This window comes from Marmota monax, unplaced genomic scaffold, assembly GCF_021218885.2.
Source record: "Marmota monax isolate L192 unplaced genomic scaffold, Marmota_monax_Labrador192_F-V1.1 WCK01_AAM20220418_F8-fsc00064, whole genome shotgun sequence".
NCBI classification, from domain to species: domain Eukaryota; kingdom Metazoa; phylum Chordata; class Mammalia; order Rodentia; family Sciuridae; genus Marmota; species Marmota monax.
The window spans coordinates 8,217,989-8,238,647 of record NW_026694542.1 but is presented as its reverse complement, the minus strand read 5'-3'; the positions used below and the strand labels follow the sequence as shown (position 1 = coordinate 8,238,647).

The 20,659-nt window shown below is 45.6% G+C and overlaps 1 protein-coding gene and 1 pseudogene across 3 annotated transcripts in view; both read left to right on the top strand.

Moving 5' to 3' along the window:
* The window catches only part of Igf2bp1 (insulin like growth factor 2 mRNA binding protein 1), a 38,318-nt gene extending 31,324 nt beyond the window's left edge, over positions 1–6,994 (top strand). For 2 of the 3 annotated variants that reach the window (XM_046420546.1, XM_046420543.1), the window contains 8 exons: positions 425–547; positions 1,051–1,186; positions 2,225–2,347; positions 2,742–2,861; positions 3,838–3,912; positions 4,648–4,779; positions 5,287–5,400; positions 6,739–6,994. In XM_046420546.1, coding sequence (XP_046276502.1) covers positions 425–547; positions 1,051–1,186; positions 2,225–2,347; positions 2,742–2,861; positions 3,838–3,912; positions 4,648–4,779; positions 5,287–5,400; positions 6,739–6,831 — 916 coding nt within the window. In that variant the 3' untranslated portion in view covers positions 6,832–6,994. The remainder of the gene's footprint in view (positions 1–424; positions 548–1,050; positions 1,187–2,224; positions 2,348–2,741; positions 2,862–3,837; positions 3,913–4,647; positions 4,780–5,286; positions 5,401–6,738) is intronic. The other variant, XM_046420544.1, reaches the window with a different exon arrangement.
* A 10,536-nt stretch (positions 6,995–17,530) lies between these two features.
* On the top strand, positions 17,531–17,732 carry LOC124076617 (small nucleolar RNA U3; annotated as a pseudogene).
* The last annotated feature ends 2,927 nt before the right edge of the window (positions 17,733–20,659 follow it).

Here is a 20,659-nt window from a genome sequence, read left to right as displayed (position 1 = left end):
GATTACAGGTGTGTGCCACCATGCCAGCCTCCAGCCCTGCTTTATAAATTTTATTTATCTATTTTTATGCGGTGCTGAGGATCGAACCCAGTGTCGTGCACATGCTAGGCAAGCACTCTACCGCTGAGCCAACTCTAGCACTTAATGATATTATCTATTTTTAAAGTATACAGTTTTGAGTTTTATTATTTATATGTATTATACCAATTAAAACCATCATCACAGTTAACATAAAGCCTTTGCCCCCAAGTTCCTTTGCGCTCTGTCCTCCTCTTCCAATTCTCTATTCCTAAGCAACCACTGACCTGCTGATTTTTATAACCTTCCAACACTTTTTGTCTTGTGGCTTGTCCTATAAGCCCCATATTGGGGATGGCATGATGACCACCACCAAAAGAACTCTTGTCCTCTGTTTCTTCCCCAGGGCTGATGAAGTCCCACTAAAGATCCTGGCCCATAATAACTTTGTGGGACGTCTCATTGGCAAGGAAGGGCGGAACCTGAAGAAGGTGGAGCAGGACACAGAGACGAAAATCACCATCTCCTCGTAAGGCAGCCCCCACTTTCCTGTTTATGGGGAGGCTTGCTGTCCCCATAAGAAGTTGTGGTGGGCAGCCTCCCTGGAAGAACAAGTTAAGGGGTGGATTACCTTTATGCAAGTACCAAGTCTCCTCATTCCTTCAGTTACTAGCCTGTGGGCAGTGTAACTGCTATCTTCTAAAAAACCATTGCCTCCAGCCATGTTGGAGACTTAATAGGTTGGGGCCAGGTTCTAGGCTTGGCTGGGGTTGGCTGGTGACTGGAACCTGCCCAGGATTGGCTCCACTCTGGCAGAAGGGTATCAGTGGAGCAATCTCATCTCTCTGTACCTCTGTCTCTGACCTGGCTACAAAATCAGGGCCCCAAAGGCTGGAAATGGAGAATTACTTGCCATAAGTCACACCGATTACAGAAGTGGGGGACCTGGGACTTGGATGGTCTCTGGGTCTCATCCCTTGCCAGGTCCTGGGCTGCTAGTGAAAGCCTGAGACCACCCTGTTTTTTCTCCAGGCTGCAGGACCTCACCCTCTACAACCCGGAGAGAACCATCACCGTGAAGGGGGCCATTGAGAACTGCTGCAGGGCTGAGCAGGAAATCATGAAGAAAGTTCGGGAGGCTTATGAGAATGACGTGGCCGCCATGAGCGTGAGTATTAGGTCTTGCTCCTTTGTGTTCCCTTTCCTGGCCATGGACAGGAAGGTGATAGTCACATGCACCCTGTGCTGTAAGGCCTTGGAGCATCACTTTTCTGTTTTTTGGACATGAACTCATCAGAAATGGCTTTTTTTTTCCCCCCTGCAATGCTGGGAATGAAATCCAGGCGAGGAAAGGCAGAACCTGAAGCAAGCACTCTACCACTGAGCAACATTTTCAGCCTCAGAAATAACTTCACCACATTTAATTAACAGGGACTTTTCATCTGTTTCCTCGATTTGTGTGGAGAATCCAGTCTTGAGTGTTATAGATTCCTATAGTTGAGATTCAGTCTTGGGCTGAGTGGCTGTGAACCTCCTATAAACTTTGTGGTTATGTGCACTTTAGTGGAGAGAGGGTTTTATATTTTTCATCTGATTTTCAAAAGGAGAGTGCAGGCAGGTGCAGTGGCCTATAGTCCCAGTGACTTGGGATGCTGAGTCAGGAGGATCACAAGTTCAAGAGCAGCCTCAGCAACTTAGGGATGCTCTACTTGTCAAAATTTTAAAAAGAGGCGGAGAATGTAGCTTTGTGGTTCATTGCCCCTGGGTTAAATCCCCAGTACAGAGAAAAAAGAAAATGTGGGTGGAAGTGGTATATGATGGAACCACTGAGTTCTAGAAGTCAGAGGGAGCTCTGTTGCCCTGCTGAACATTAGATTACTGCATTATGAGTCTGGTCTGTCTTCCACTAGAGTGGATGAACCCACCATAGAGGAAGGGCCACTGACATCCAGGGCTGGTTGGCTCTTCAGGTTGGAGGTGCTGGCTCTTAGTCCAGTGAGGACATGACCTCAATAACAATTCCACAGCTGTGTAGTGTGAGAATACAGGAAAACCACGAGGCCAGGCAGGTTTTTATGTAAAAGCATGTAGTTCTCAAGGTTTTGGCCCACTTCCTCTGGGGTTGTTTGACCTTTACCAGCCAGGGCCACAGGCAAGGGACCACTGGGCTCTCTCAGCTGACCTGCTCCCTACCTTCTTTCCCCAGCTGCAGTCTCACCTCATCCCTGGCCTTAACTTGGCTGCCGTCGGGCTTTTCCCAGCCTCGTCCAGTGCAGTCCCACCACCTCCCAGCAGTGTTACTGGTGCTGCTCCCTACAGCTCCTTTATGGTAAGTGGAAGGTCTTATCTCAGGGATCCCAGTCTTGTGGGTGGTCTACCTTAAGAGGCCCAACTCCCTGTGCTCAGGAGAAGGATGGGAGGTCTCTGAGATGGCCCTCCTCTGCATTGCTCCCAGCCTTGGGCTCTGACTCCAGAATGCTAACTGTGCCAAGCCCAGCAGAGCTTGCTACCCGGATGCTCAACACTTTTCCTCACTCTTACTCAGCCTCTTACCTTTGGGCCTGCTGGGCTTAGGATGAGCTAAAAGCTCATGCATGCATCAGCAACATAGGGGTACTGCTGGGTACCTGCACTTCCTCTTCCTTGAGGCTGCAAGGCAGAGGAATGGAGGAACCCCCTGGGTCCTTCCCTCAGGCCCTTGGTAAGAAGTCCTTGTCCTACAGCAGGCTCCAGAGCAGGAGATGGTGCAGGTGTTCATTCCTGCCCAGGCGGTGGGTGCCATCATCGGCAAGAAGGGACAGCACATCAAGCAACTTTCCAGATTTGCCAGTGCCTCCATCAAGGTGATTTGCTCTGTGTTCCTCCAGTTCCTGGGATGTTTGTTCCAGATTCCCATATGCTTTGGAGAAATCTGCATCTCTAGTTAGGGACCTGTGCTGCCAGCCCCCCTCCCCCCACTGCAATCTTCTTTGCATTTTTTTTTAGTTGTAGATGGACACAATAACTTTATTTTTTTATTTTTATTTTTTGTAGTTGTATCTGGACAGCATGTCTTTATTTTGTTTTATTTTTATGTGGTGCTGAGGATCGAACCCAGTGCCTCATGCATGCCAGGCGAGCGCTCTTCCACTGAGCCACAACCTCCCACAGTTTTCATTACTTGCTGTGTCCTTTGTGGCCTGCATTCAGTGCTTCTGGGTTTTCAGACTGGATAGGAGCAGGACTTCAGTGTGGAAGTAGCCCCACAGGGAGCCTCCCTTTTCTCATCAGTACACAAGGAAACCATACAGTTAGAACCCCCGGCTCACTCTGTGCTACAGTAACACTAAGTGAATTTTATTTGTCTTTTACCTTCCTTGGATCTGGAGTAGAGGGGAGAGAAGGAGAATGTGTCCTCATGAAGCAAAGGTGCTGTTAATTTCACAAGCCCAAATTCCAAGTGATGAGTGGTCTTTGAATCTTTGGGGAGAAGCTGTGATTGTTCCCCTGTGGAGGTGCAGTCACTGCCCTTCTGCCATTGGTCATCTCACCTTGTGTCTCTGCCTCAGCAGTTTACAGTGAAACTCCACTACAGGCTGAGTGGGGAGGGCCAGGAAAACTTAATGAGAAAATGTCACCGAGCAGGACCTTGTAACTGACCACCTGTGTCCTTGTCACAGTTTGGGTGCACCTGGGCAGTGACTTGGGCTTCAGGTTCTTCCCTTTCCCAGTTCTCAGCATGGACAGTGGAAGTGAGTGTGGTAGGGAAGGGATCGGGAGGATGTAGAGATGGTAGGAGTCTCCCTCTAGAAAGTCTCTCTTTGCTATTTGGTTTTTTAGATCGCTCCACCGGAAACACCTGACTCCAAAGTTCGAATGGTTATCATCACCGGACCCCCAGAGGCCCAATTCAAGGTTTGGATTTATATTGTTTTTCCAAACTGATTTACAGGGGGAATTGAGGTTGGGAACCTGATGTGTGCAGGAGAAAGCCTGGTGCAGCTTCTGATAGCTGTCATATTCTTGTCACATCTTTCACTCTTTCCAGCAGGATGCCTCTTTCAAAGTGGAATTGAACTTCTTTTTCATGTCGACTTCTACTTCCCCTCCAGTTCCTGCAGGTTCATACAGGAATTATAGAGAACGAAATCTGAGGTCTTGGCATTCGATGCCAATTCCCTAGTGTCCACCATATCTGTAGGTTGTTGAGCTTGTGATCAGAAGGCCAGATAGCTTAACCTGACCTACATGAGGATGGAGAACTGGGACAGCTTTCTAGGGCCAGGAAGGGCTGCCCTCTGCTTGACTTGATGATTTGCCATTAAAGGCCTTGATGTGCTAGTCTTGCCACATCCAAATAAATGCAGTCCTCCCAGGTCTTATAGGTCTGCTTTGGAGCTGGTGAGTTATAATCCTCCTAGACATTTATTCAGTTACTCACAATTCGTAATAATGCTCCAGGACCTGCAGTGTTGGAGCTAGGCGGAGGGGACCTTGACTGGTTTCCGAATGGGGCCTTTCACACCACCTGCCAAAAGAGCGGAAAAGGACGGACTGGAGTGGAATGTGGGGTTAAATTCGGTGTTTACCACTCTTCACTTTAGTCACAGATATATGACCTGCTGATTAACAATGACCTCCTCTCCCCAGGCTCAGGGGAGAATATATGGAAAACTCAAGGAAGAAAACTTCTTTGGTCCTAAGGAAGAAGTAAAGCTGGAGACACATATCCGGGTGCCAGCCTCGGCCGCTGGCCGTGTCATTGGCAAAGGCGGCAAAACGGTGAGCCCTTAGGGCCATGTTGAAGGCTTTGGGCTTTGGAGTCCAAATCCAACAGGGCCTCTCTGGCCTCCTATTCCCGTTTTGCTCAATTGCAGGATGCCCACTTGCCCTTCTGCTTGAAGTTCTATGCCTGACTCCCTGTTAGTACCTCTTATCTCTTTTTGAATATTTATTTTTTAGTTGTAGTTCTCAATACCTTTTTTTTATGTGGTGCTGAGGATCGAACCCAGGGTCTCTCACGCACTAGGCGAGCGCTCTGTGGCTGAGCCACAACCTCAGCCCATATCTCTTATCTCTTGCTCCAGTTCTATTTCCCCAAGTTCAATGCCTGACTCCCTGGTGGTAGTCTTGCTCCAGTCCCACCCATGCTTTTATGTGTGTATGGTGCTGGTGATGGAACCCAGGGTCTTGTGCATGCTAGGCAAGTCCTCTATCTCTGAACTACACCCCAGCTCCCCACTCATGCTTTCTTGATAGCATCCTGAGCTCTTTTCTGGCCACCCCCAGGTGAATGAGTTGCAGAATCTGACAGCTGCTGAGGTGGTAGTGCCGAGGGACCAGACGCCTGATGAAAATGATCAAGTTATTGTTAAGATCATCGGGCATTTCTATGCCAGCCAGGTACATCCGGTGCTCCCCGATCTCCGAAGGGCTGCAGGGGCCGGAACCAGAGAAATGATGGCCATGACCCCTTCCTCCCTGGTTCCTGATCTTCCACCCTCCCATCCTTTTCTTGGAGCTCCTCATCCCTGCTCTTCCCTGGTCTGGGGTTGACATCAGAGCCTAGAAACAAGGCCAATCTCAGCTTCAAACTTCAAACTGGGGCCTCAACAAGGCAAGGAAAGGGTGACTGACAGCGTAGTTCAAAAAATCTGAAATGCTCTGTGTGTTAGCCCTAAGAGTAAGGACTCTGAGACCACTGAACACAGTTCCAGCAGGTTGTCACAATCCAAGGCAAAACTGTCCCCTTACCTCTGAGCATAGTTGGTGCAGCACTGAAAACCGAGTTCAGGCCCCACATAGCCTCTCTGCTCTGTTACCTGGATTAGCAGCCTACTCTGTTATAATCCTGGGAGAAGTATTGGTAAGGACCACAGGAATAATAGCTAAAATTTGTGGGTACTTATGATACACACCCAGCATTGTATCATGGTTTTTGTATATTGACTGATTTAATCCCTTTAACAGTTTGATTTTACCAACAAGGAAATGAGGGTAGATCTAAGGATGTATACCACCAGGGTGTATTAAATATTATAGCAGTTTCAGTTGATCTGCTTGAGGCCAAGCCTGATGGAATCTGAACTCTGAATCTGAATTTACTAGTGAATTCCACATTTTTTTCTCTTAACCAAGAAACCAAGCACTCAATTTATGGAAAGGAAACATTCTGATACATTTGTAGACATGAATTCCATCTTGCAGTAGATTTCTCTTGCAAAACTTTATTCTAAAGGAGGAAACTTATAAGTAGGATACACTAAAGGTAGGGGAAATCCTTTGGTATTTCAATCCAGTCCAGTTCACAATGGAGTGTATTTATTTGACTTTTTTTTTTTTTTTTATTAAGCCACAGCTGGGCACTATGTCCGCTCCCTCTGGCATTATATGACTATTGGATTTGTGATGGTGTCTGCTAATTTATGACTCTGGACACCAGGAATGTACTTCTGGGTCGAAGCTCAAGTTGTTCCATTTCTAGGTTCAATATCATGACAAAGTGTTAACTTTGTCAAGTTCTAAATTCCGATTAATAGATTTCTGCTGTGTCTCTGCTCCCTTCTGTGCTCACCCTCTCTGTCCCCGCTTACTTTCTGTTTTGCCCAGAGGAGGTTCACTTGGAGGCAGAGAAACTTAAGGTTACCTAGATCCTCAGTCTTCTTATACATATTCTAATAAGTCCTGGAACTTCTCCCCTTATTGATCCTCATCACACTCGCTTGCCTGTTCTTGCTGCAGATGGCTCAGCGGAAGATCCGAGACATCCTGGCCCAAGTTAAGCAACAGCACCAGAAGGGACAGAGCAACCAAGCCCAAGCACGGAGGAAGTGACCAGCGCCTTCCAATCCCGTTTGCTTCAGGATGCCGGGCAGAACTGGGGAGTGCACTCTCCCGGCAGGCCTGAGAATGAGTGGGAATCAGGGACCTCGGGGCTGGGCTGGAGATCAGGTTTGCCCACTTGCTTGAAAAGGATGTTCTGTGGAGGAATCCTGATCTCTCCGTCCCAAACCCCTGACTGACCAGCCCAGCCAGGCCCACCACACCTTGGGGTGTCACCATTCAAATTCTAGCTCAGGGTGCTTTTAAACGTGGATTGTTTAAGGAAGTTCTACAAATCCCACCAAGAGGATGGTTCAGTCTCCAGTGGGGAAGAGAAATAAAGTTTCCTGCAGGTTTATAAAAACCTCAAAGGATGGTTTGTTTCTTGACCCAAAAATCTTTCTTTCTTTCCCCTTCTTGGTTAATTGATTAAAATATACTTCCATTCTCATGCCCTTACACCACCTCTTCCTATAGTTACACTGTTTTAACTACTACCAGGAAAATGGGAACTAATGCATTACTTTGTATTGACTGTAGAGAAGACACATCTTCATCTGTAGCTTGATTCCAAACCCTCCCTAACCAACCAATAGGGAACAGCAAAGAATTAAAGAAGGGGTAGGGGCAGGGAAAGAGATTATTAAAAACATAGTAATCCACGTTTAAAAGGAAGTACCCTTGGGCTGGGGATGCAGCTCAATGGTAGAGCAGTTGCCTAGCCTGTGTAGTTCCATCCCCGGTACCATAATGAAAGGAAAAAAAAGAAAAATTCTCTTGTGACTGGTCTATTCCAGATCACCATCTTAAAAATTTGGCACAATTGAAATTCCCCCTCAGGCTGTTGGGCCTCCCCCACATTTACATCCTCCAAACCCTATGGGTCCCCCATCATGTCCAGGTGCACATGGGTGGCACTGAACACTCAGCAGGGTAGCGCCTTACCACTGTCCCTGATTCCCATCACTCTCAGGCGGATTTTTATATATTTTTTTAAAGTCTATTTTAATGATTGGATATGAGCACTGGGAAGGGGACATGAACTCCCCTTGATAAAGTCTCAGTTTCATGGAGGACTTGAGTGGCCCAAAGGTGCCCTCACCCCAGCCTATGTGCTCCCATAAGGGCTGGTTCCCAGAGGCAAGGGTTGTGGGACACTGCCCACCACAGCACTCTTTCCTTAGTGATGGTGGTGGGACTTGGAACCCAACCTTGAGCTCCCGATAAAAGTTAAAGTCCATCATCTGGTAAAATCAGGAAATTGGAGATTATTTGCTTCTGTTTTATTCTAGAGGAGTATTTAACTGACGGCTTCTGACTCCATGAATTATTATGATGAAAGGTGTGCCTAAAAACAAAATTCAGAATACCAGCAGCATAATTTACAAAAGGGATAAATAAGCATAATTTATTAATTTACCAGGCTCAAAAAGATCCCGTTGGAAGTTTAGCCCTTTTGGAGAACAGCAGCCATCAGTTGAATGAGGTTAGGCCTCCCCTCGAAATACTATATTGATTGTCAGTTCAGATTAGCCAGGTGATGCACTTTAGCTACCCTGGACAATACTATCAAGTGTGCTGGGAAGGAAGGAAGGCCTCTCTGCATGTGGAGAATTCCGTGCACGGAGTTTCCCTCCTTCCGACATTGCAACAACAGTGACAACAGGACAACCATGACGCGTGGGTGGAGTCAGGCAATGCCGTGTGCGAAGTAAACTACCTCAAGGTATGAAGTTACCTCAGCAATTATTTTCCTTTTTGTTCCCCTGAACCCCATTTTTTAATTATTTTTTTGATTTTTTTTCTTTGCGGCTTGCTGATATTTTATATAAAAAAGAAAAGCAAAGCAAAAGAGAAGCTGATAGTCTTGAATATTTTATTTTTTTAATGAAAGAGAAAAATGAGAAAGTTATGTTTCATAATTTCTTACAACATGAGCCAGTAACCTTTAGCAACTCCCTATGGAGAACAGGCCCTGTGGGAAAGGCGGCAGGGACTGGACCCTTGGTAGGAGGCTGGGAGTGGAGACGGAAGGGCCCTGGTTGGACAGCCCCAAGGAGCAGAGTCCAGAGCCTTGCCCAGCTCTGATCTCTGACTTGGGATCCCCTGCTGAAATATCCTGCCTGACAGGATTCAAAGGCCTCGAAGAGCCCTGGGTCCCTTGGGGCAAAACAGCAGTTTCCACCTACCTGCAAGCCTTTGGGCTCCTCTCTTCCTGCCTTCGGTTAGACAGCCTCCCAGCCGGTTTTCCCACCTGTGGTACTGTTGTGATATTTTAAAATATTGCCTCCGTTTTATCGAGGAGAGAAAAATAACTTAAAAAAAAAAGAAAAAAAAAAGAGAAAAAGATTAAAAAAACGAAAAAAAAAACCCTTTTAAAAAAATCTATATTTCTCTGTCTAAAAATATGGGAGCCAAGATTCCGTTCATGGGAGAAAGACAAGGCCACCCTCTCACCCTCAGAGAGGTCCACCTGGTTTGTCATATACAATTTTTTTTTAATTTTTTTTTTTTTGATTGTTGATTCATTTCCATCCCAACTTGCTATTCTTCTTAGAGTATGTTCATAGACCAAGGGGCAAACAGATCCTCAGATGGCTATCCCACCCCCACTCCCTATCTTTAGATTGATCTGATTGATTCAAAAAGTGGACCCATATACTTAGGGAATACTTGATTTAGGGTGGTGGGTAGCCAAGAGAGACAGGGGAAACGGACACAGGTGATTGGAACAATTTTCTGCCTTGCTAAGGTCTGATCACTTTGTCAACATGAAATCCTTTCATAGCCCCCAGAACTCTAGGCCCAAAGAAGAGAAGCAAGAAAGCATTTAGGGATGAGATCAGGATTACAGAATTAAGCCTCCCACCTGTCCCAACCACAAAAAGGGTCTCCCAGCTTTCCATCTCTGGCTCTGTATTCTTTGTCCCCAAATGAAGCAGATAAGATTCAGACTTCGGCCATTTAGTGATTTAAAGCTGATTTCTAGCAGCAAGCATGCTTTGATATCTGGTTCAAATGATCATCAGGAAAAAGAAAAAATCCCACAGTACCTGAAATGTGATTGTTGCAGTGTTCAGTTCCTTGGGGGGGCCTGCTCCCTTCATACCTTGGAAGTTCGAGTCCTTTTCCTTTGGCTTGGCTGGTTGAGCTCCCAGAAGAGACCAGGAAGTGTGGCAGGGGACCAGAAAACTTACTTGGATTAGGCAAGCCTCCACTCATCGCTGATGTTTGCCCAGCAGGAAAATTGTGGAAGTTAGGCTACCAGAAAGCAAAAGGAATTTGGCTAGGGGGTTGAGGTTTCGCTGGAGGCAGCATCTTGGCGTGCCCTTCTGTGACCTGAAGATCAGGTCTTAGGGCACCTCCTTTCCCCCAATCCTTGGGAAGACAACAAGCTATCCTGAGAAGCACTCGGGATATCTGGATGGTTTTGAGAAAAAGCGACTTTTTAAAAAGACGTTTCTGTGCTCTAACTTGTGTGTGCGCAACATGTATATTTTTATGAAAGGACCATCTCTTTAGGATATATTTTTTAAATTCTTTGAAAAACATAGAAAACCAAAATGGTTTGATTCACTGACTTAACTTTGAAGCTGCATCTGCCAGTTACATGCTGATGGCTTTAATCCCCTCTAGGGTCCCGTTGCCTTTTGTAGTTTGGGTTGTGAACTTGGCTCCTAGGAGGGGTCTGGGTAGGAGAGAGCCATTCTTTGGGACAGGGAGTTATAGCCCCCGTTTACTATTTGCTCCCCTCCTCCCAGTCCTTCTCCATGTTTTTCTTTTTTTCCCTTTTTTCCTGAGCTCCACGCTTCTGGGGGGAAGTTGGGAGCCATTCTCTTATTTATGCCTTGCTGTTGGCAGAAAAGACCACACAGGTGAAACCCAGAGGACGCTGGAGCGTGGGGGCTCCAGTTGGTTCTATGTCCATTTTCCTCTGTGCCAAAGACAGACAGACAGGCTGAGAGAGGCCATTTCTGAATCAAAGCAGTAGCCATCTTTCGACATCTCCCCGTGCTGTCTGAGGGGGAGGGGCCTGGAAACTGTGTGAGCTAAAGACAGAGTCCCCTCCCTTCTGAGGGGACTTGGGAGTGGTGCTTGCCAAGGGGTAGGGAGCTGAGAAAGGGGGTTCTTTGGCTCCTGGTTGCACTTTGGGGAAAAGGGATGTTTAGGGCTCCTGTTTGTGGGACTGCTCTCGTCCCCTGTCCCCACTGCAGAGATAGCACCGTGGAGTTCCCGTCAGGCCTGGCAGACTGGCAGTGAGGAGGGGCCTCAGTTAGCTCTCCAGGGTGCCTTCCCCTCCTCCCACCCCAGACATAAAATAACCTGCCAATCTGGGAACCAGCAGTGCTACAAACTACCTCACCGAGCCCAGAGGGAGCTGAGGAAGCCAGCACCTCTAGGCCACCCTTCCTGCCACCTCTCGGGGCGGGGTCTCCCCCTTTCTTTCCCCTGAAGTGTTCGCGGGGAGATCCTCCTGGCTCTGCCATTCAAACCATGCGACTGTTTTGCCTGTTGAAAACTAATAGAAGGAAAAACCGCACAGCCTGACACATGATTGCAGGAAGATTGAAGAAAAGAAAAAAAAAAATCCTCACTGATGCCAGGGGACGTAAAAAGCCATTTCTCTTCCAAATACTCGATGGTTTAGATGCAGAATGTTCCTTATATTCAGACGTAGAGTTAACACCAGCTGAAACTTCCGTTTCTTTCCTTTGGACACTGACTCAGTGGGGGTACAGGGCAGAGAAAAGGCCTCATGGCCTGAGATGGGTTGAGGGGTGGGCAACAGCCCCAGCCCTGAATCTCGCCCTGTGGACCTCCTTGGGTCACAGTGTGATGGCACCAGTACTGGTGTCTTAGTATGGTTGAATCCGGACTGACAAGACAAAAGAAAGAATTTTTTTTTTCCTTAAGTGAAATAGCAGGAAGCTCTTCGTGAGCGTGTTCTGAGTGATCACAGGTGATGAATGCTACGAGTATAAATGGATTAACTACCTCAATCCTTTACAGTAAGATTGGAACTAAGGGCAGGGACTCGTGCATGAGGGTATGAGTCCCAGCCCAAGTGAGTTGAGGCTTGTGCCACAAAGTTGGTCTTGGGGGTCAGGCAGGCCTGCCAGCATCCCCACTCATTGGTCGGGTTGGCAGGGCTGGCCATTAGGTCCCCGCTTTCTGCCTTCCTTGCTGGTGCTTCACCCCTTTCCTCCAGCTTGTTCCTCTCACCTGCATTCGCTTTGTTGGACCAGATGGTGAGGGACTCCTCCACAGGGGGCTGGCTGGAGGTGAGCTCAGGCTTGGCCTGGCAACCTGTCCGTCACGACGCCTGGGGAAGCCAGAGCTGAGACCCCTTCCACAGGGTTTCTTTGAGACTTTCCCACCTCCGTGGACCCCCCTTCTCCATCTTCAAGGGGATACTTGGCTCTGGAAGGAGTTGAGGTGGAGCAGGACCCCTCACCCCCGGGAGAGTCTGAAGGCCTGGTCCACTGGACTCCCGTTTCGTAGTCTGGGAGCTCCTCTGGGCGACCCAGCCCCTCCCCACCCTCTAATGGACCTCCTCATAGAAGCCCCGTTTCACTTTTGTTTTATCTACCTCTTAGCAAAACAATAGAGAAAGTAGGTAGTGGCAACTCCACTTGCTTAGGTTAGGGGGGGGGGGAAGATTTCTTTTTCCAAAGGAAAACAAAAATATTACCTTAAAAATACTTTCCAAAAAATAAAAAATTAAAAAAAAAATTTTAAGAGGGGACATTTTCCAGTGACTTCTGGATTGTTTTAACTTGCCAAGCTTTTTTTCTCCTTTTTTCCCTCATAAATTTCACTCTTTGGCAATCTTCTTCACTGATTTAGCTGATTCACAGGTACAGCTTTCCAGCCTACCCTTGGGCTTGCTGCATCCCTCATCTGTTCCTGCCAATGACACTTACCTGTGTTCTTACTACCCTCCCCGGCCAATTGACTTTACCCCCGCCCCCAATCAAAAGCCCCTGTGTTGGGGTACTCAAGTCTTAGTCTCATTATTTTCCCTTACCAGGGCTTGGGTACTACTTGTAACATTTCTCTAATTTTATGTAAGCTACTGCTACCTAATGATATTTGAAATGAATTTCACTAGATTATGAGTTAGCATAACAAACATCCTCTACTACCCTTTGGGTTCTCCCCTTTCTCCAGAATCTTTATCCTGGTCCCCCAAATCAGAAAACATTGCACCCCCTGTGCTGAGACAGTGGATTGGTATACAGTCCTGAGACATTATGTAGAAAACTGAAATTGAATGAATGCAAATCAGGGGAGGTGCTGGAGGGCTACTGCTTGTGACTTTTTTTTTTTTGTAAATGAGTGCTACCTTATTCTGTAATTGTGGCGACTTTGAAAATTGTACTTTACTGGAACTCTGCCAGCCATCACCACCTTGAATTTGATTGTACCCTTCCTCCCACCCCATAATCTCTGTTCCTCACTCTGTGGGGGGTGGGGGGAGGCAGCTGGCTTCAGACTTCTGGAGTTTGTTCTTTTGATGGATAAGCGCTCCAGTTTTCTTCCCCCGTGAAGGTTGTTTTAGCCACAACCCAATTTATTCCGCTGTTTCAATTTCAAAATAAAAGGAAACTTATATTGAAAGCCAAGTGTGTCTGTGTCTCAGGGAGGGTTTCTGGGTCCGGGATCTGAGATGCTCAGACCTTCAAGGGTCAACTTCACAGGTGTCTGAGGTTCCCAGATGAAAGGCAGGTGTTTTTTTTCTTACATTTGCAGGACAAGGGAGACAAGTGTTTTTATTTCTGCAGTACTTTGGATTGAACAGGGGGGGCACTCTCCAATGAGCTATATCTTCCAGCTAACATTTTTAGATGTGGATGGACACAATGACTTTATTTATGTGCCGAGGATCAAACCTAGTGCTTCACACAATTTTATTTAGAGACAGGGTCTCACTGAGTTGATTAGGGCCTTGCTGAATCACTAAGGCTGGCTTTGAACTTGATCTTCCTGTCTCAGCCTCCTGAGCCACTGGGATTACAGGCGTGCACCACCAAGACCAGCCTTTCTTCGATCCTTTTTAAGTTTTTGAAACCATCTCTCAATTGTTGAGGCTGGTGTGGACTTGTGATTCTCCTTTTTCAGCCTCCTGAGTCACTGGAGTTATGGATGTGCACTACTGTGTCCAGCAAGGAGCGAGTGGGTTGTAAATGGTTCCCTGGCTTTAATCTTGCTCTGCATATTGGAAGGTCAGATGTTCAAAATAAGGACTCCACGAGGAAAAGATGTTGTAAAGCTGCTGTGCAGATCAGTCACCTCTCTGGAAGTGAAGAGACCACTATCTGGACTTCCACTAATAAGAACTGTGCAAACGATCTTGTTTTCCTTATAATCCAGGAAAGGGAATGATGTATTCTGATCATGCCAACTCTTTGAAGGTCAGGTTGGTGAAAAAAGAGCATCGTGTGATAACCTGGATTCCCACTTGGCTCACCCGATTCAGTCTTTTTTTTTTTTTTTAATAAGAGAATTTTTTAGGTTTCGGCAGACACAACATCTTTGTATGTGGTGCTGAGGATCGAACCCGGCCGCACGCATGCCAGGCGAGCGCGCTACCGCTTGAGCCACATCCCCAGGGCCCCCCCCATTCAGTCTTTATAGGACATCTGTCTTTTAATAAATGACCAGATAATGCTAGGCAATGGCATGCTTAAAGAGACGTTCCAGGTTATCTATTGGTGGACTAAGCATGCCGGACAGTTTAAGAACTATGTCTCTTGTGTAGGTTTTTGTGGCAGCCCTGGATATTAGGCAGACCTGTGAAAATCTTTCCACAGGGAACAGTGGAAAATATTTGCTGCAATGGCAATATACAGTTTGTCTTTTTCTTGTTTCTTCTCTTTTCCCCTGCTCCCCTGCTCCTTAACCCTAGTTTTGTTTTTTAAAAAGATTATCCTCTGGTCCTGGGGATCAAACCCATGACCTTGTGTGGTAAGCATGTGCTTTGCCACTGAGCTTGTTTGAGAAGTTTGAATGTGAATGTGCATGTATTAAGATCATGGATTAGACTTGGAGTTGCAAATGACTTACATTTTTTTTCTCCACATTTTTATGGGTGCATTATAGGTGTACATATTGATGGGGTTTGTTACATGCACTCAATATAGCTATAGAACTTGACCAATGTCACTCCCTCTGCACTTCCTCCTCCCTCCCTATCTCCCAACCCTTAGTCCCTCTCCTCTACTGATCTCCCTTTTTATTTTTAAATTTACCTCCACCTTTGTTTTTTCATTTTCCTCTCCAGCTTCCACAAATGAGAGAAAGCATACCACCCTTAACCCTGAGTTGGACTTATTTTGTTCCATTTTCCTGCAAATGCCATAATTTCATTTTTTTTTTAATGGCTGAATAAAACTCCATTGTGTATATATAACACATTTTCCATTGATGGTCACTTAGGCCAGTTCCATCATTTGGCTATTGTGGATTGTGCTGCTGTAAGCATGGGTATGCATGGGTCACTGTAGCAGGATAACTTTAATTCTTCAGGGTAAATACCAAGAAATGCTATAGCTGGGTCATAGACTTCCACCTCTTTTTTGTTGTTGTTTGTACTGGGGATTTAAACCAAGGGCACTTTACCACTGAGCCATATCCCTTCTCCCCCTTTTCTATATTTTATTTTGAGATGGGACCTCACTAAGTTGCTGAGGCTGGCTTTGAACTCATGATCCTCCTGCCTCAGCTTCCAGAGTCACTGGGATTACAGGTGTGCCCAGAGGCATCTGACTGATTTACATCTCTTGATCTCTTTGTGTAGGTGATGAACACTTATTTCCTGCCTTGTTTAAGAAATAATTTAAGATGGGCCAGGCACAGTGGTGCACACCTGTAATCCCAGTGGTTCAGGAGGCTGAGACAGGAGGATCGCAGGTCAAAGCCAGCCTCAGCAACAATGAGGTGCTAAGCAACTCAGTGAGACCCTGTCTCTAAATAAAATACAAAATAGGACTGCGGATGTGGTTCAATGGCTGAGTGCCCCAGAGTTCAAACCCTGGTACCCCGCCTCCAAACGAAAATAATTATGATGTCTTAAATTTGAGAATGGAACCTTGCATTGCTTCCCTGATGGCAGCCAGTACTGATCAAGACAAATATTTGTGCCCCACACTCATGTGTAAGAGCTTTCAGGATGGGTTATTTATTTAATCCTCGACAGTCTTAAATATTTTCTCCCTGTGGTGCTGGGGACCAAACCCAGGCCTCACACATGCCAGGCACTTACAGTGCCATAAAATTATCAGTCCCACACAACTATCCCCTTTTTGTAGACAGGAGTTGATGGTTAGAGAGATTATGTTACCAAAGTCACATACTTAGATTCTAGAACTTATACCTGTAACAGTTCATCTAGCCAGTGTCTCTGCAAGAGAAAGCTTCATTGGTGTTATGTGAGACAGGATTTCAAACTCCCAGTTTCTGCTGTAGGTTTATTATTCAGGAAATGAAGTTCAGACATAACACCCAGGTATGTGTACTTCTATTGGGGATCCCAGAACCATCCTTGGTGAATGAGATCAACCTGTCTTCTAGCCTCAATTCAGTAGTCACCATGAAGATGACAGAATGTAGTCAACAGGGAGGAGGAAGTGGACCTAAGCCCTACGTTATGGGACTTGGGCTGAACTGGGGACTTGCTAAGTGTCCTATGGCTCTGCCTTCTGCCAACTTGATCCTGAGGGACTACTTTTTGGCTCCCCAGCTGCCTTCTTCGTATATTCTCCCCTGGGTGGCTAAGGCTGTGATCCTAATTCAGCTCATCCCACTTATAATGTTCATCCTTCACTGTTTACATTTAAATCTGGCAAGGACGTTCTCGCAGGATCTGAAATCCTCCTTTCACCAACAAGGGGAACTTCCAGTTCCACATACCCCTGCTCCAGGTCCCAGCTTCCAACAGCCAAGTTCCAGTTCACCCATTGGTCGCTGTCCTGTTTTATTTGTTCTTCCCACAGGTTGTTCCCTCTATCACTTTGTCATTATACGCAGTACCACTTGAAACATCCTTTATTTTTTAATGTTATTACTTTTGTTTGGTTTTGTTTCTACTGCCTGGGCTACTTCCTGGGGTTCATTACCTATCGCTCCTTTCTATGGTTTTTCAATCCTTTAACTGTGAGACTGAGGCTTCAGGTGTTGAACAAGGAGAGTCAGCTTAAACCTGATCTGAAAATGGTGCAGTCTGTTCTGGAAGCTGTGGAATGCTTTGTCCAGGGCTTCCTGGTCAGGTCCTGCGGCTAGATTCAGTCTGATGACCTAATTTCCCATTGGAGCTTGACCCCACTGGTAGGTTTTGTCATCCGGTGAAATAGTCTGCAAAGGGAAGAGAAATGAGAAGGGGACTTGTGATTGTCCTATAAAGGTCATAGGAGGGAGTATGGGTCGTTGTCTGTCCTTGAGTCATTTGTGTGGGTCCTAAGATAAACAAGGGCAAGATGTGCTCCCAACTCTTGGCAGACTGTTTTACCTTGAGGGTGGACAAGGGACGATCTCAACAGAGACTAGAGGGAAACATCCTCCCCTGTTCCCAAGAAATTGGAGAATGACTAAAGTGGAGAGTATTATAGGGAAGGTCAGTCACCAGACCAGTAAACTTCTTTATCAAGATAAGTGATTCATGAATGTGCTCTGGAAATAGAGGAAGCCCCGAGCAGTGGCTGATAAAGTGACCCAGCTGATTATATAGGGATCATTTCCATAGTTTGTTACTAGAGAGGTTTCTTTGGTCACGTAGAGTTCTGGAAAACTCTCCGGAGGAAGTGAAGTGTTCCCTCCAGAGCATGAAGCTGGCTCTTGGTGTTTCTTTGTCACAACAGACATCAATGGTTCTCCACACTTTGGAAGAAAAAGAGGGAGAGAATTTCCTGAGTGGTCCCTCTATTATAAAAGACAGCAATAATGAGGGGCTGGGCAGTAGAGCACTTGTCTAGCACATGCGAGGTCCTGAGGCCCCAGGTTGGATCCTCAGCACTACATAAGAATAAATAAATAAAATAAAGGTATTGTTTCTCAAAAAAAAACCAAAAAAACCCCCAGCAATAATGAATAAAAAAAAAAGGATCCCGTTGTGCCCCAATTTCCTTACTGGAATCAGCCACTTGGTGTGGGCCAGGAAGAAGTCAACAATGTCACTGGCTGCCATGCAGTGGGGAAAGCCCTCCAGGGACCAGAAGAAGCCCATTTGTTGATGCTGGCATCTGTCCTTACCCTGCCACAGCAGCAGCTTAGCCTGACTGTCTCCTACCTTGTGAACATCAGCACCAGGGAACAGCCTTCCTAAGTTGCTTTTGCTCTGTCTTCTCTTCCTTCTGGCCTTCCTCTGATATGGTTTGAAGACCTAATGCGCCAAGCAGTGGATGCCATCCCAGAGATGTGGTTCGTGAGGCAACGAGGAGCTGGGAGTCTCAGGGAAAAGCAGCCAAGGAAACCTTTGCCTGTGCCAAGCTGCACAGAAAGGGGGGAGTGGCTCACCACGTGGGCCGGTGGGCTGTGAGAGCTGGAAGTGGGCAGCGTTTTAGAAGTAGAAGGCAGGGATTTGTCTCTGTAATGGCGGAATTTAGCACAGAGTCTGAAGGTGGAGGAGGTGCATGCATTGAAAGAAAGGTACCTAGGGACCAGTGAGCAGTGTGCTGTGGCTGGCCAGAGGAGAGAGCCTGGAGGAAGAGCATGGCTTAGGACCTCAGGGTTGAGCCCAGTGCCTCCCACAGGCTAGGCAAGCGCTCTATCACTGAGCCACAACCACAGCTCTAATGGGTTCAATTTTGAACACACAGATGAAGAGGCTCATGAAAAATGGGAACTGAATTCCCAAGTGTATTTTACTAAGTGCCGGTAATTGTTCTAGAAGTTTTCATGCATTAACTCATTTCATCTCCAGAACAAACCCATTTTACAAATGGCCTCAATACCACCCCCATCCCTGAAGCATACTTCTTATTTCCTTTCTTACAGCATTGAGTTTTATCTTTAATATGCAAACCAAACCAGGTGCAGTGACCTACACCTGTAATCTTAGAGCTGGAGACAGGAGAATCACAAGTTCAAGGCCAGCCTCACTAACTTGGCAAAATAAAAAAATAAAAAGTGTTGGGGATGTAGCTTAGTGATAAAGCACCCCTGGGTTCAATCTCCAGTACCAAAACAACAACAACAACATCCCCCAACCCCCAACAAATCAATAACAATAACTGAAGACACATAATTAAAACATTCTGCATAAGACTTCCTTCCTAGCTTTGTAACTTTAAAATGCTTTTGTTAAAGAAAAATAAGGTACAAGCATTCAACTTTGGTCATTTGACTTGATGAATTTGGTCTATGGGAAATAAGGTAAAAAAAAATGTTAAAGATAAAACCATAAGGGGCTTGAGAAAGCTGCTCAGTGGTTGAGGGTTTGCCTGGCAAGCACGAGGCCTATTGTCCAACTCCCCTAGCTCCACCTCTACCTCCACTCCTTGCAAAAGAAGGGAACTGACGGCTGGGGATATAGCTCAGTTGGTAGAGTGCTTGCCTTGCATGCCCAAAGGCCTGGGTTCAATCCCCAGCACCACCAAAAAAAAAAAAAAAAAAAAAAAGAAGGAAACTGAAAGACAATAGTATTAACAAATAAATCCAAGAACTAATGCTTTGAAGAAGAAAATTGCAGCAAATTGGTGAATTCTGGAAAATGTAACCAAGAAAGCATCTTAATAATTATTGAGGAGCTAAAAATGTAATATTAAAATGAACAATAAAGTATTATAAACATCTAGTGAATTTATAGTTCTCTAGGGAAACAGAATTAAAGACAAAAGACAGGAAGGCTGGGAGTGGTGGCATATGCCTGTTATAACAATGACTCTGGAGGCAAAGTAGGAAGATCAGCCTCAGAAAGAGGCCAACCTCAGAAACTTAAAATGGGTCTGAAATGTGGCTCAGTGATAGAGTGCCCCTGGATTCAATCTCCAGTATCACGAAAATATACAATCTGAGCAGTCCAATAAGGAATCCAAGAGTCATTCCATGTCCCTCATCAAAGTTTCAGAAGATTTTCTTATGAAGAAAAATTCAAGCTGATACTTGAAAGTATCAGGAAATCTCACATTTATAACCAGCTGTTAGAGAACACAGGCGAGGAAGGAAATCTAGCTAATTAATTCAGTCAATGAAACAAGCATCCTAATTCTAAAGCCTGATAAAAGACAACATTTTTTGGGGGGGTGACATCTCCAGCCCTTTTTTGTATTATATTTAGAGACAGGGTCTCACTGAGTGGCTTTGAACTCATGATCCTCCTGCCTCAGCCTCTTGAGCCTCTGGGATTACAGGTATGTGCCACCATGCCCGGCCTAAAAGACAGCATTTTTAAGACATAACAATAAATGAATTTTAACGAGAAAATCTACTCAAATAAAATAAAAGTTATATAAAGATTTTCAGGAAAGGTTAAAGTTAGAAAATCTAAAGGTTAAAGTTTAAAAATAAGAAAAATTCCAGTCAGGTAGGGTGGTACATGCCTGTTATCCCTGCAGTTTGGGAGGCTGAAGCAGGAGGATTGCAAGTTTAAATTAAGCCTCAGCAAATTATTGAAGCTTTAAACAACTTAGACCCTGTTTAAAAATAAAAAAAGAGCTGGCAATGTGGCTTAATGGTAAAATGCCCTGGGTCCTGTCCCCAATACCAAAAAAAAAAAAAAATAAAGAAAGAAAGAAAGAAAGAAAGAAAAATTATTCCAATATGTTCCCAAAATAAAATACTTAACATCTGCTTTTGATAAAAACACTAAATACACAAGTACTTTAATAACATGATTAAGCTACTC